The 14,107-nt window shown below is 37.9% G+C and overlaps 1 protein-coding gene and 1 pseudogene across 2 annotated transcripts; one reads left to right on the forward strand and one right to left on the reverse strand.

Moving 5' to 3' along the window:
- Positions 1-6,101: 6,101 nt before the first annotated feature.
- LOC143629665 (thioredoxin-like protein CDSP32, chloroplastic) lies at positions 6,102-8,929 on the forward strand. The gene is made up of 3 exons (XM_077098878.1): positions 6,102-6,374; positions 7,236-7,574; positions 8,448-8,929. Exons 1-3 carry the CDS (start codon positions 6,132-6,134, stop codon positions 8,790-8,792), a joined length of 927 nt encoding a protein of 308 aa, XP_076954993.1. The 5' UTR covers positions 6,102-6,131; the 3' UTR covers positions 8,793-8,929.
- Positions 8,930-9,619: 690 nt separating this feature from the next.
- On the reverse strand, positions 9,620-12,563 carry LOC143630118 (protein MOS2-like; annotated as a pseudogene). Its single transcript, XR_013153103.1, has 2 exons — positions 11,284-12,563; positions 9,620-9,767 (listed from the first exon to the last, which is right to left on the reverse strand). The product of XR_013153103.1 is annotated as a protein MOS2-like (transcript).
- Positions 12,564-14,107: the final 1,544 nt, after the last annotated feature.

Here is a 14,107-nt window from a genome sequence, read left to right on the forward strand (position 1 = left end):
ATTGTCATCGTTTTGATTGATTTTCTAGATGAAGTTATGTGGCACGAATGATCAGAACATGAATATAAAATAAATAGATGATTTTGGTCAGTTTTTTGGATTTGCTGAAAAGAGACATCCAAATTGTAATCGTCTTGATTTTATGGAACGATTTCTATTTTGGGTTCCAAAATTCAAGCATTTTGTAAAATCAGGAATGATTTTGATTTCTCTCGGGAGAATATTCGTTTGGGATATTTTGGTCACAACTCACAAGCGATGAATTCCAAAGGGATTCAAACATTCCATCGACGGGTTGGAAGAAAGTAATAAAATCAATTTTCTACAAATTATGAATGAATCGATTTTTGTGGGTTAACATTGGGTTTATGGAATTAGAAAAGATTTTGGGACAATTCGATTTTCTGGAATGAAATTATGTGACATGAACGAGATCAGAATACGAATCCAATGAACATATGATTCTTGCTTCAGTTTTTGGATTTGCTGAAAAAAGACATCTAATTTGTAATCATATCTTGATTTTCTCGAATGAATTCTATTTTTGGTTATGAAATTCAAGCATTTTGTGGTGTGGTTTTGATTTTCTAGTATTATTTCAAGGAGTGATTTTGGTTTTAGCATGTATCGTTTGGAATATTTTATTCACAAGTGATGAATTCCTTTGAAATTCCACTTAACACATTGAATGAAGAATTTGGAGAATAAAAAAATTCTATTACGGGTTTTTTCTTCAGGATTATGAAATGATGTAAGTTTTTAATTTATGATTTTTTTTCCGAACTATGAACTTTCATAAACAACCAGATACCGAGAAACATGACAAAAACACCCAAACACTGCCTTCACAAGTTGGAGAGCAGCCCCAAAAACAAAGAAAAAAAATTACATGAAAACAAAATTACATCAATTCAGCCAATCTATCAACCTATATTATAATTTACGGTCTAAGGCTAGGCGTACAAGTTTCCTCTTAATATTCTTTTACGTCTAAGTGTCTAACTAAAATTCCGTTGTTTTCATTAGTTTGTTGTGGGTCAACTGGGGAACTTAATAGTCATTTTGGGCTTGAATAAAACCACTTTGAGAGTTTGAGCCCAATCTACAAATGTAATGTATTAACTTTTGTAACTTAACTTTTATATAAATGTGTTTATTCATTAAATGTTGGGTATGGGGTATAGTCGTTAAATTATTTCTTTTCACATAATAGGACAATGGCTTTTAAGCCACTGTACCCAATTCAAATTAGACTTACGATTACGATAATAACACCATAAACAAGAACCCAAAACCACCAAATCAAAAAGCACATCTTTGGTATTGTTTAGAGAATACAACATAGTCTCGTTCTTAGCTCTCTAAATAATCCATCAAATAGTGAAGACGATTGCCTTGAGTCTTGACAACATCCCTTTTCTTTTCCGTCCATCTAACGAAATCCAACCAATTAGTAATATTTTTAGGACCTTTATTGGAAGGGAGGAACACTTCCAACCACCGACCTATCGAGTTCCAAATCTTATCGGCCTAGTAACATTCTCCAAACACACGATCCATAACCCCTACCCCTACCAACTTCAAATAGACAAATACCAAATGTAAAATGGAATTAATATCTAAGCCTTTATGGCTATGGTTAAACCTAGTGAGAAGCCTATCTAAAAGTAAACACCAACTTAATACATTCACCTTCTGCTAACAAACTTATAAAACTGGTATTTATAATTAAACTTCTCTCTCTTATTTATATATATAGGGGAAATTTAACGTATAAATGAAATTAGCGTGATAAACGTGAGAATCAAGTAAAGTAATATAATTACACCATAGAGTAATTATCATTTAGTACGTTAATTTCATTTGTATTTGATCCAAACCCTGTATATATAAATTATAATAGCAAATCCTCCACCATCGGAAATTTTTGATTAGGTTATTTTATATCTTTTAAATGTATATTGCAAAAATGTTGTAAAATACTTGGTTTATTTTGTCAACTCGTTAAGTGTAGATATATGTGTTGGCCATCTTTCATTCCACACAAGAGTATTAGATATTTTGTTTGACTTATAAAATATTCTAAATCGTGAATAAACAGGCCACGTATATTCAATAGGACATTCCCTTAAAATCATTTAGTTTTAAGTAATATTATTTTTATTTCTTAAATTTTAAAAACCATACACGAAATCATACAAATTACAATATCAAAATATTCATAAAATTTTGAAATAACAAATTATTATTGCAAAAATATATATCTAAAAAAACCACGACTTTTTGTGTGTCAGGCCACCGCACTCTCCAATTTAGAAATCCCCGTTGTTTCACTATGACCAAATTATGTTGCTTTAACCAGGTCTACGCTGACTTTCAGAGTTTAGCTTAGGCGTTCCTCCGTGAAACCGTACCGTTGGTTATCACTTAACATTTATTATGCCACAACAAAAACATAACTCTCCGACGTAACAAACGGTGTTACGAAAACCCGGCCGAGCTCAGGGTTCGAACTGACAGCCTTTGCACAAGATCAAATCCTTCATTGTGAACATCCATTCAAAATGACACAAACGAAAATCAAACTTGAGTCTCCACATAAGAAATCTGAATATCTAAATTAATACAATTTTATTTCCTTTACCAAATATTTGAACCAAACTAAATTAAAGTATAATGACAAAAATATGATGTACACATTACACAACCATACAAATTACAAAATCAAAACTGTCGAAACACGAAATGAAATCTGACCTGATCCATGACGATGTTTCCACGGATTTTGAGATGAACGAACCACGTCTTGATCTTCTTCTTCAACTGCTTGGGACCTGCAATGGTTTTTCGGGGGAGTGGAGGTGACTGCTAAGAAATCCTAAGATCTCTTGTTTACAGACACAAAAAGTGGTGGTGGCTCTTATTGAGCATGACCCCTTAATAAGGAGGTGGAGACCTCCTTATATAGAGCCTCATGGCCACCATCATGATACCCTAATGGGCCTAGCCCAGTTAGGGTTACCTCCACAAAACCCCCTCAGCCCAATAACATTGTATTAGTCCATGTAATAAAATAAGCCAAACATAATAGATTTAGGGTCGTAGAACCGGGTTTTAGTACCATACCCCTACAAGCCCCCCAAGTCCAGCGTTGCTCCTGGGCGCGCAAGCGTCTAGGTGGAGCGCTGGACTTTATAAGGTGTGAGGCGGTTTTTTCCCTTTTCTTTGGCCTTGTCTTTATTGTCTTTTGAGTTTTGAGAGGTTTTCTTCATGATGGTGACATGTTGTAATAAAAGCCTGCGCGCGAGGCGACTTACAAGCTATGAGAATAATAAAGCTTGCGCGCGAGGCGACTTACGAGCTATAGGAATAATAAAGCTTGCGCGCGAGGCGACTTACGAGCTATAGGAATAATATAGAGCTTTGCGCGCGAGGCGTCTTACGAGCCATAAGAATAATAACAGCTTACGCGCGAGGCGTCTTATGAGCTGCATGAAAAATAAAAGCTTGCGCGCGATGCGTCTTACGAGCTATAAGAATAATAACAGCTTACGCGCGAGGCGTCTTATGAGCTGCATGAATAATAAAAGCCTGCGCGCGAGGCGACTTACGAGCTATAATAATAGAGCTTGCGCGCGAGGCGTCTTACGAGCTAAAAGAATAATAACAGCTTGCGCGCGAGGCGTCTTATGAGCTGTATGAATAATAAAGCCTGCGCGTGAGGCGACTTACGGGCTGTAAGAATAATGAAGCTTGCGCGTAAGGCGGCTTACGAGCTATAATAATAGAGCTTGCGCGCGAGGCGTCTTACGAGCTAAAAGAATAGTAACAGCTTGCGCGCGAGGCGGCTTATGAGCTATAATAATAGAGCTTGCGCGCGAGGCGTCTTACGAGCTAAAAGAACAATAACAGCTTACGCGCGAGGCGTCTTATGAGCTGTATGAATAATAAAGCCTGCGCGTGAGGCGACTTACGGGCTGTTAGAATAATGAAGCCCGCGCGTAAGGCGGCTTACGAGCTATAATAATAGAGCTTGCACGCGAGGCGTCTTACGAGCTAAAAGAATAATAACAGCTTACGCGCGAGGCGTCTTATGAGCTGTCTGAATAATAAAGTCTGCGCGTGAGGCGGCTTACGAGCTATAATAATAGAGCTTGCGCGCGAGGCGTCTTACGAGCTAAAAGAACAATAACAGCTTACGCGCGAGGCGTCTTATGAGCTGTATGAATAATAAAGCCTGCGCGTGAGGCGACTTACGGGCTGTAAGAATAATAAAAGCCTGCGCGCGAGGCGGCTTACGAGCTATAATAATAGAGCTTGCGCGCGAGGCGTCTTACGAGCTAAAAGAATAATAACAGCTTACGCGCGAGGCGTCTTATGAGCTGTATGAATAATAATGGAGCTTGCGCGTGAGGCGGCTTACGAGCTACTTTATGTCCCGCACCACGCGCAGATGTTGCATGCGCGTGCGCGTAGACTTTGGTTTTGTGTTATGCGCCACGCGCAGATGTTGCATGCGCGTGCGCGTAGACAGTGATATGTGTGAGCATGTGATGCGTAAGCATGTGTAATATGCGTGAGCATATGTGATGCGTGAGCATATGGTATGAGGATTCCCAACCCTTAAGTTTGGCGCGTGTCCATATGGGATATTATGAGGATTCCCGACCTTGAAGTTTGGCGCGTAGCCATATGGGATATTATGAGGATTCCCGACCTTGAAGTTTGGCGCGTAGCCATATGGGATATTATGAGGATTCCCGACCTTGAAGTTTGGCGCGTAGCCATATGGGATATTATGAGGATTCCCGACCTTGAAGTTTGGCGCGTAGCCATATGGGATATTATGAGGATTCCCGACCTTTAAGTTTGGCGCGTAGCCATATGGGATATTATGAGGATTCCCGACCTTTGAAGTTTGGCGCGTAGCCATATGGGATATTATGAGGATTCCCAACCTTTAAGTTTGGCGCGAGGCCTGATGCGCGCATGCACGGCGATGGAGTGGTGACTCGTGAGTGCGCGTGCATGGCGGAGGTCTCTTACGCAAAACCCAGATGGTGGTTTCCGCGGCGGCACATGCACGGCTGCGGAGTGAGAATCCGCGGGCGCGCGTACATGGCGGCGGAAGTCTGGTAATTTCTGGATCTGCAATTTTAGAGTCAGATCTGCAACTTTAGACCTAAAATCCAGGTCTGTAACCTAGACCTAGATCTGTAAATCAGACCTAGATAGATCTGAAGCTCGGAGCAGATTTAAAACCATCACAGATCCGGAGACCTGATCATTCGAATCAGGCCGTTTCTTTTTGCACAGATCTGGAAGCCTCTTTCTAGATCTATGGATCTTTTTGAGCTTTAATAGAACAAGCCTTGAAGCCTTTTTCTGTAAACTTCCAGATCTGGGTTTTTCCTGGAAGAGATCCGACAGCCGAGATGAAGATCGAAGGGTAGTTCGTTGCCGTCCCACGGATGGCGCCAATGGCGCGCATGCCGTCCCACGGATGGCGCCAATGTCGAAACACGAAATGAAATCTGACCTGATCCATGACGATGTTTCCACGGATTTTGAGATGAACGAACCACGTCTTGATCTTCTTCTTCAACTGCTTGGGACCTGCAATGGTTTTTCGGGGGAGTGGAGGTGACTGCTAAGAAATCCTAAGATCTCTTGTTTACAGACACAAAAAGTGATGGTGGCTCTTATTGAGCATGACCCCTTAATAAGGAGGTGGAGACCTCCTTATATAGAGAGCCTCATGGCCACCATCATGATACCCTAATGGGCCTAGCCCAGTTAGGGTTACCTCCACAAAACCCCCTCAGCCCAATAACATTGTATTAGTCAATGTAATAAAATAAGCCAAACATAATAGATTTAGGGTCGTAGAACCGGGTTTTAATACCATACCCCTACAAAAACATTTTTAAATTTTCCCATAACCAATTATTACCAAAAATATCTATCGAACAAAAAATCAAAGTGTATGGTGGAGACATAATTGGATGAGCTTGAAACTCAACAAGTGGTTCACAATCACTCTTCACTAGATTTCAACTCATCATCCCACCTTAATAATTTCAACCCCTCATCCAATCCTCTCATCACCACCACCATTATCTCCGGCTACCATGGCAACCTTCACAAACCTCATTCTCAAACCACCAACCACCACCACCACCAAACTCCACTTGTTCCCATCCCATAATAATATTAATATTAATAATAATAGTTACAACATTAACAAACTCCAACCCTTGTTTCCCTCCAAAATCAACAAACATGCACAGCCACTTTTTATAACAAAAGCTAGTGCTGGCGCCGCAACTGGCGCCGCCAAGAAAACTGAGAAAGACAAAAAGGAAGAAGACAAGGTGAGTTAAAATGTTAACTAGTGTTGTAAGCGGGTAGAGACTAGCGATTAATCTGGACTAATAGGGATTATTCGGATTGGATTCTATATGAAAACTTTCATATATATATATTCAAAATTTTATGTATAAAATTCTCAATTTTGACCGATTTTGGACAAACGGGGATTAATCGGTGACAAGCCAGTGTGGGGGTGACGACTAATGATTAATATTAATCGGCGCCTAGACGAGATTTTTACAATACTGCTCTTAAGTGTCTGTAATGAAAGTGCAATTGTAGATAATTGTAAAAGTGTTTTAGCACTTGCTAGTCGGTGGGGTACAGACTAACTATTAATAAGGATTAAGTAGGAGTAATCAGATTGAAAATTATATGTTATTTTTTTAATATACATACCAAAATTTATAAATAAAGTTGTAAATTTTGACTGATTTTGACCAAATATCGATTATTGACAGCTAGTTGGTGGGGTGCCGACTAGCGATTGATCAGTGCCACGGTGTGAATTTCACAACCATGATATTAACTAGAGTTTGTACAAGAGATGGGCTTAGGGGTATGCACGGTTCGGATAGGGTTGGTTTTGGGCTATAACCGAGCCAAGAACCGAAACTTTTTATCCAAAATAATGAATTTTGCGCCTGAATATTCTTTTTTTCAATTGCTAACTAATTTATTTTTATATCTTATAATATTTTAGTTACATGTTTATTATATTTGTTTACATTACTTAAAATAAAAAACAAAAAAATGTATGAATCTATAACTTCAATTTTGGTTTCATGCGCACCCTTAGATGAGTTATAGACTTAACTCGTATTTACGTAGTAGTACATCTAAATTTGTCTAATTACAATCAGGTGCAACATATCCACACGGTGGCGGAATTTGACGCAGCGTTACGTGACGCCAAAGAGAAGCTGGTGGTGGTTGAATTCGCGGCAAGTGACAGTAAACAAAGCAGCGAGATTTACCCGTTCATGGTGAACTTAAGCCGAACTTGCAACGACGTCGTGTTCTTGCTCGTTTTGGGTGATGAATCGGATGAGATGACCGAGTTTTTCAAACGGGAGAAGATTGAACAAGTGCCTCATTTTAATTTTTATAAGGGTATGGAGAAGATCCATGAAGAGGAAGCGATCGGACCGGATCGCTTGATGGGGGATGTTTTGTACTATGGCGATAATCACTCTGGCGTCGTAAGTTTTCTGACTGTTTTCTTAATTTTCCTTTTTAATATCTTGGATGACCATCGCCGTTTAAAAATAAATAAACGAACTCTTTTTGTTGCAAAATTGATCGAATCAGTATGCTAGATTGGAAATGAGTTTAGTTGCAAATACTTTGATTTATTGTATATCTATGGATTGGCTAAGAACAATATTTTGTCAAAAAATTCAATTTTTTGTAATACTACTACTAGACTTCATTTTATTTTGAAATTCTAATAAAATTTGACAAATATAAGAGAGAGAGAGAGAGGTGAGTAAGCTATTTTTTCTTCTTTCCATTATTATATTAGATAATATTCAATCAGGTGTGCCAATAAACCGTCAGTGATTTAAGTGATCATTAAAAAATGAAACATAAATAGAAAATAGACTGATTAGTTCATAAAGAAAATCAACACATAGGGTGATAGTTATGTACTTATTTGTCCTATTTTTTACTATTATTACTTTCCTATGTACAATATATTTGCGTTATTTGTATGTTATACTCGAAGATAAGTTATTGTTTTGAGTTAAGAGTCTCGTTGAGAACAATAGCATCTCTATAACCTGTGATAGAGGATATATTTGATGTCACTTACACTTCCCGAACCCTATATAAATATGCGTGCTTAAATGCGTGTATGTTTTATGAATTTTTATGTATATATATGTGTATGCGTATATAATTAATTAACATGTGTTTTGAGGATGCACATACACACACTTAGCGTTTATTGTATCTTTATACTTTCATTTTTTAAGTAACTAGAATATAAAAAATGAACTTTTCAAAATGTTAGTTCTTATATACAGAATAAACTCTTTTTTCCTTATTCTTTTATCTTCTTGAATCATTAGGTACAACTACACAACAGAGAAGACGTTGAGAAGCTAATAGCCGATCACAAGGAGGATCATAAGCTCATTGTGCTCGACGTTGGCCTCAAACATTGTGGCCCTTGCGTGAAGGTATACCCAACGGTGCTAAAACTATCGAAAAAGATGGAAACGGCTGTTTTTGCAAGGATGAATGGTGACGAGAACGCTAGTTGCATGCAATTCTTGAAAGACATGGATGTCGTTGAAGTCCCGACATTTTTGTTCATAAGAGATGGTGAGATATGTGGGAGGTATGTCGGGTCAGGTAGAGGCGAACTTATTGGGGAAATTCTTAGATACCAAGGTGTTCGGGTCACTTATTAATAATTAGTTAAGTAGATTAAAAGAAAGATATTTGGAGTGTTGATGATTGTTTACATATGTACCAGTAAAAATTGTATGGTGTAACATTTTATGTTACTATGTATTTTTGAACGTTACAAATCTTGTTTTTGCATTCATTTAGGCTGATTTTTTGGTTTGATAGAAAAATAAGTAGTGTGAAGGGTAAAATTGGTATTTGAGCTAAAAACCATTCTCCTTATCATGATTGTAAAAATTGTGTTTAGACATCGATTAATCACTGATCGAGGCCCGCCAACTAGTTATCAATTAATCACTACTATAATGTCAAAATCGCTAGTCCATATCCCAAAACTCGACTAGCACCAAACTACGTAGTCCCTGTGATTTTGTGTGACAACCCCGTGCACAACACTCCTATGCTCTATAGGCTAAACTAAAGCTAAGCAATTAACCTATACCCCAAATAATTATCACCACCAATTTACACCAACGACTCAACGTGTGGTACGCCACCCAAAATCACCAAGCTAGCGTATGTCAAGTGTATAACAGTTCACTTGGGCGCATCGTCTCACATACCAACATATGATACGCTAGTGGACGTACACTACACCTCCTACATGTCATGTTAGGGTGTTTTTCGATATACTTCAAACACGATACAAGTTATAGTTAGAAGTACAAAATGTCAAATGGCTAATGGCTTAACTAGTTGGATGTATAAATCAGTATAAATATCTAGTCAGATTCATTGTAGCAACATGTATACAAAGTTTATATTCGTTTTTAAACAAATTCAAACTTAACACCAACCTGGGCTGTCATGTTGCATATTTGGGTCGCGACGCAAACGTTTTGTCACCAAAAATAGTTCATATCAGGTATCGTTATAAAACGCCGATAAGGTTGGGTTTTCCTCGCCTCCAAACTGGTTCCAACTCAAACCAGTTTTGACTGTTGCTGAACCAAACCGGAACCGGCTCCAACCCAAACCTGTTTAAAAGAAAAAAATGAGCACCTCTAGGTCTTGTTTAGTTCAATCATATTATGCAAGCGAGAAACGCGTCGCATATAAAGTTTGAAAGTGTTTTTAAGCTCGATGAATTGATGAAGCAACAAACACATATTAGAGTAGAATATACACAAGCTACAACTATCTCTGACCCCTAAGATAATTTGAGGATTTTACCAAGTACAATAAAGTATAATTGAGATCTTTTGTCTATTTTGTAAATCTCACTTTTGACACACCGGACACACTATGTTATACAATTACAAGTGAGCCAAATGTGTCCGAACTATATAAAGTAACATATATCATGGTATATCAGGCTGTTACTATCTTCCGATTAAACCTATCTTTTATTCAACCGATTTTTTACACGGATCATGAAGCTGGCTGCTATTTTAATTTTCAACCACCTTGTTTGTATCCTGCAGACTGCAGCAGTGAATATTTACAAAAGTTTCAAATTATAAAAACCCTTCTTAACCTTGTTTGAAATCTCTCTAGTCTTAGACTATAAGACCATCCACAATAAAGAAACACAAAAACGTCTTCAGTCACAGTTGAAAAACGAGAAAAGCCCATGTGCTAAAAGCGCCTTATTGGCCATTTTGATGATCCGTACAAGGCTTAAGCTAGCATTTACTTGACTCTCAAACACAGGTTTTTTTTTTCTGCTAGGTAAAGGTTCTAGCACAAAGCCACAAAGAGTGAATCTTAAGACTAGAGCTAAAAACGGCTTATCGGTCACGTTCTAAAAAAAGCCTGATCAAACAAAACTCAAAATGCATGCTGAGCCCCCCCCCCCCAACGAACCCGCCTAATATCAACCCCTAGCTAATCGCAGATAGTGGGCAGTTTGTTATCAGTTTTTTTCTAGTAACCATACGAAGTATTATTATTATTATTAATATTATTATTATTAACTGCTCGTATTTCATAAATTTTTGGCGATATTGTCTCTCTCGAATCAGGCTAAAACCCTAATATTCCTCCATTCGATTTCTGGATCCTAACACTCTAGCACAAAGAGTGAACCGTAAGCCTAGGCGCAACTGCGCAAGAAACTTAAAATGTGCATGCCCAAAACATGCAAGATGCACGTGAATTTCAGGCCGTTTTTAGTTGTTTTAGGTTAGTTCGGACAGACTTTTGGCAGATTCAAGCATGTTTTTTTCTACTTTTTGCGCCTACTGAGCCGTTCCTTGCCTGGGCGCCTAGGTACACCAAGAGACCTTTGGCTACATAGTTTCTAGGACAAAAGTTAGAAAGCTATTAGAATACAACTCTTGAAACAAACACATAAGCTACAAGGCAACGATATTACGATCATCACAATGTAAAGTGAAGAAACATGAACTCACATAACCAGTTAAGCAAATAGAGAATTTTAAACAACAATAAGCATATCAAATTAATAACTTCAAAAATAAAGTTAACACGACTTCAATATAATGTCACAAATACCACAATCCCATATCATAAGCAATAACTCAAAAGTACCTGAACCATGACACCAATCAGTAGTTCAGTACCCGATATCCTCCGGATCACCAACAAACTCCGCAATCTGCTCCAACTTAACATTCAACAACTCATGCGTATCCGCATCCTTCACAACCGCAGTCTCGTTCTCCACATCCTTCTCCTGCAAACTCCCGTAAACACCCTTATACCTCCCGTACAAAACCAGCACCAGCCCACCACGCCTCGGCAACGCAGTCTCCAAAAACTCCTGGTCAACGTTTTGTATAATCTCCCGACTGTTATCCATCGACACGTCACAACTCGTCGGCCCCACCACATCCACAACCTCACCCTTTTGCAAATACAACCTCCCACCTTTTAACTCCTTACTTATTATTCTCACCCGTATCCGACTCGCTAACCACGACTTTGTTCTCGTACCCGTTCGCTTATCACTCGTGTTGTCTCTTTCCTGACCCCGTTTACTACTCGTTTTCTTATCCTTATCGTAATCTTTACTCAGACTCGCAACTATTTCTTTATCCTTATTAATTTTCACGCCGAGGGTTTCAGGGCGGGCAAGTCGTTAACGAACCCCAACCCTTCTTTCCCGGTCCGTAACTTAAACTCAAACACCTTCACATCCTCTTTCGCATTCTTCCCAACGCCTTGTCCTTCACGCCACCCGTAGCCTTTCAACAACGCCTTCGCGAAATCCTCAACCGGCATCTCGTCGTACTCCTCAAACCCTCTGTCTTCCGGCAAGTTATCCAAATCATTCCTCAACGTATTCAACATCAATTCATCAATCGACCCGACCCGACCCGATTCCGGGTCGGGTTTAGTATCCGAATTGGGTTTTTGACGGAGGTTAAGGCCATATGAGATACTGGTGTCAACCAGGTCGATTGAAGTGTTTACGGTTTCGAATTGGATATTCGGGTCGTCGGATTTATCGGGTAAATCTAGGGTTTTTGACTTTTTATGTGGTCGCCAATTATTGGCGATTGGTGCGATTACATGGGTTTTGGAATTCGGGTTGATTAGGGTTTTTGACGGGTCGAATTCTGTGACGAATTCTTTGTTCGGAGATGAGGAGGATGGTGATGACGGTTGTTGGGTTTGAGGTTGAGATTGTTTTAATTGAGGTTGTTTTGATTGTTTTGAGGATGAGAGTGAGAATGATAGTTTCATCGTACCTGAATTATGTGACGACGGTTGTCGGATGGGTTCTCCGGATCTGTGTGTGTTTTGGTGGGTTTTGATATTGGAGCAAAGTCAAAGGAGAAGAGAAGGAAGGTGCGAGTGGGTTTTTATACAAGAACCTATTCTTAGCCGGTAATACCCGAAAGCCGAAACATGTTTTTTTCTAATACCCAAAAATCGAAACCGTTATTTAAATACCCGATCTATGCCTAAAATTACCCGAAAAATACTACAAAAATACCCCGAAAAATGCAGCTTCTTAAAATACCCAATATATACCCGGAAAAAAACCCGAATATAGGTTTTTCCAATACCCGAAAATAGGGTATCCAAATACTCGGTTCAATACCCGATCTGAATCCAATGCATAGGGGGTGGTTTTTATAGATAATAACCGCACATGAACCCAACCCGGGTATTGCCAATACTCGGTCATACCCGAACCCTGGAACAACCTGAACCCGGTTCCAGGGTATTAGAAAAACTGGATTTGTGCACCTCTATCACTAGATGTAATGACTGTTTAATTTTGGTTCGGTTTGTAAACGAGCCAAGCACGAGCAAAGGTTGTGTTTTGTATACGATTTTTTAAACACTTGATGTTTCTCACATTTGTTGATTTCGTATTTTCATTTGTTCGTTTCAAGTTTTAGGATTTAAATGTGTATATCGTTAGACACATATTCTCATAGTTTGAAATGTGATAGAAACAGGCTGTCTTCGAGGATTTAAATACCTCGTTCGAGCCGAAATAAAAAGGCTTGTAGGCCTTAACGAATAACGAAATATATAAGCTATTTTTTTATAAACGACGATTAATGTTATAACAATAAATATAACAAAAATATAATATGAATGTAATACCCAGATTTTTGAAACCATAAAACTTAATACTTATACGAGTTATTAATACAAAATTTATTAAAATTAATATATTTATTTTAATATATATTCAATTTTTTTAAAATTATCTAAAGGATTTTATATGTTATGTTGAAATAAGTTAAGAGTGAAATATAACTAAAACAAAACTAAAAAGGGTATGTAAATAACATATTTAACTATGAAATGAAGAGCATGAGCTATTTTTGCCATTACTTGAAACTTGATTTTGTAGTCATTTTCTTCACCAAGACTTTCCGGCAAAGTTATCCGGTGAACCTATTTTTCCGGTGACTTTGAAACACCAAAATTAACACCGATTTGACCAATTGACGATGTCGTTTGACTAAAGATCTTTTATCTATACTATATATAAAGCATGAGTGAAGGACCTCTTAAATTTTAAGAGGTACAATCACTAATGCATAAGATTTTGAAATTTTGAGGGCAATATAGTAGTTTTGATATCATGTACGGTTAAGAATATTTACTTTAGAAAATAATAGTTACAAAAATGACCCTTCAACTTCAATGCAACTTTGTTAATTTGTAAAGTAGTTTCACATAAACCCTTTATCTTTACCCATTTAATTGACAAATTCATTTAATTTTTTTTATTTCTTCAATATCTTTTAATATATTGTGTTTTAAACAAAAACGAACTTACCATTGCAATATGCTTATTTTTGTTGATGTTTCGATATAAATTTTGTTTTATTTTGAGGTGTTGATTATAATGTACAAGTCAATTAATCATAAAAGTACAACTCAA

Source organism: Bidens hawaiensis, unplaced genomic scaffold (genome assembly GCF_021521415.1).
Source record: "Bidens hawaiensis isolate Kalapana, Puna unplaced genomic scaffold, B.hawaiensis_p1.1 tig00000459_1, whole genome shotgun sequence".
NCBI classification, from domain to species: domain Eukaryota; kingdom Viridiplantae; phylum Streptophyta; class Magnoliopsida; order Asterales; family Asteraceae; genus Bidens; species Bidens hawaiensis.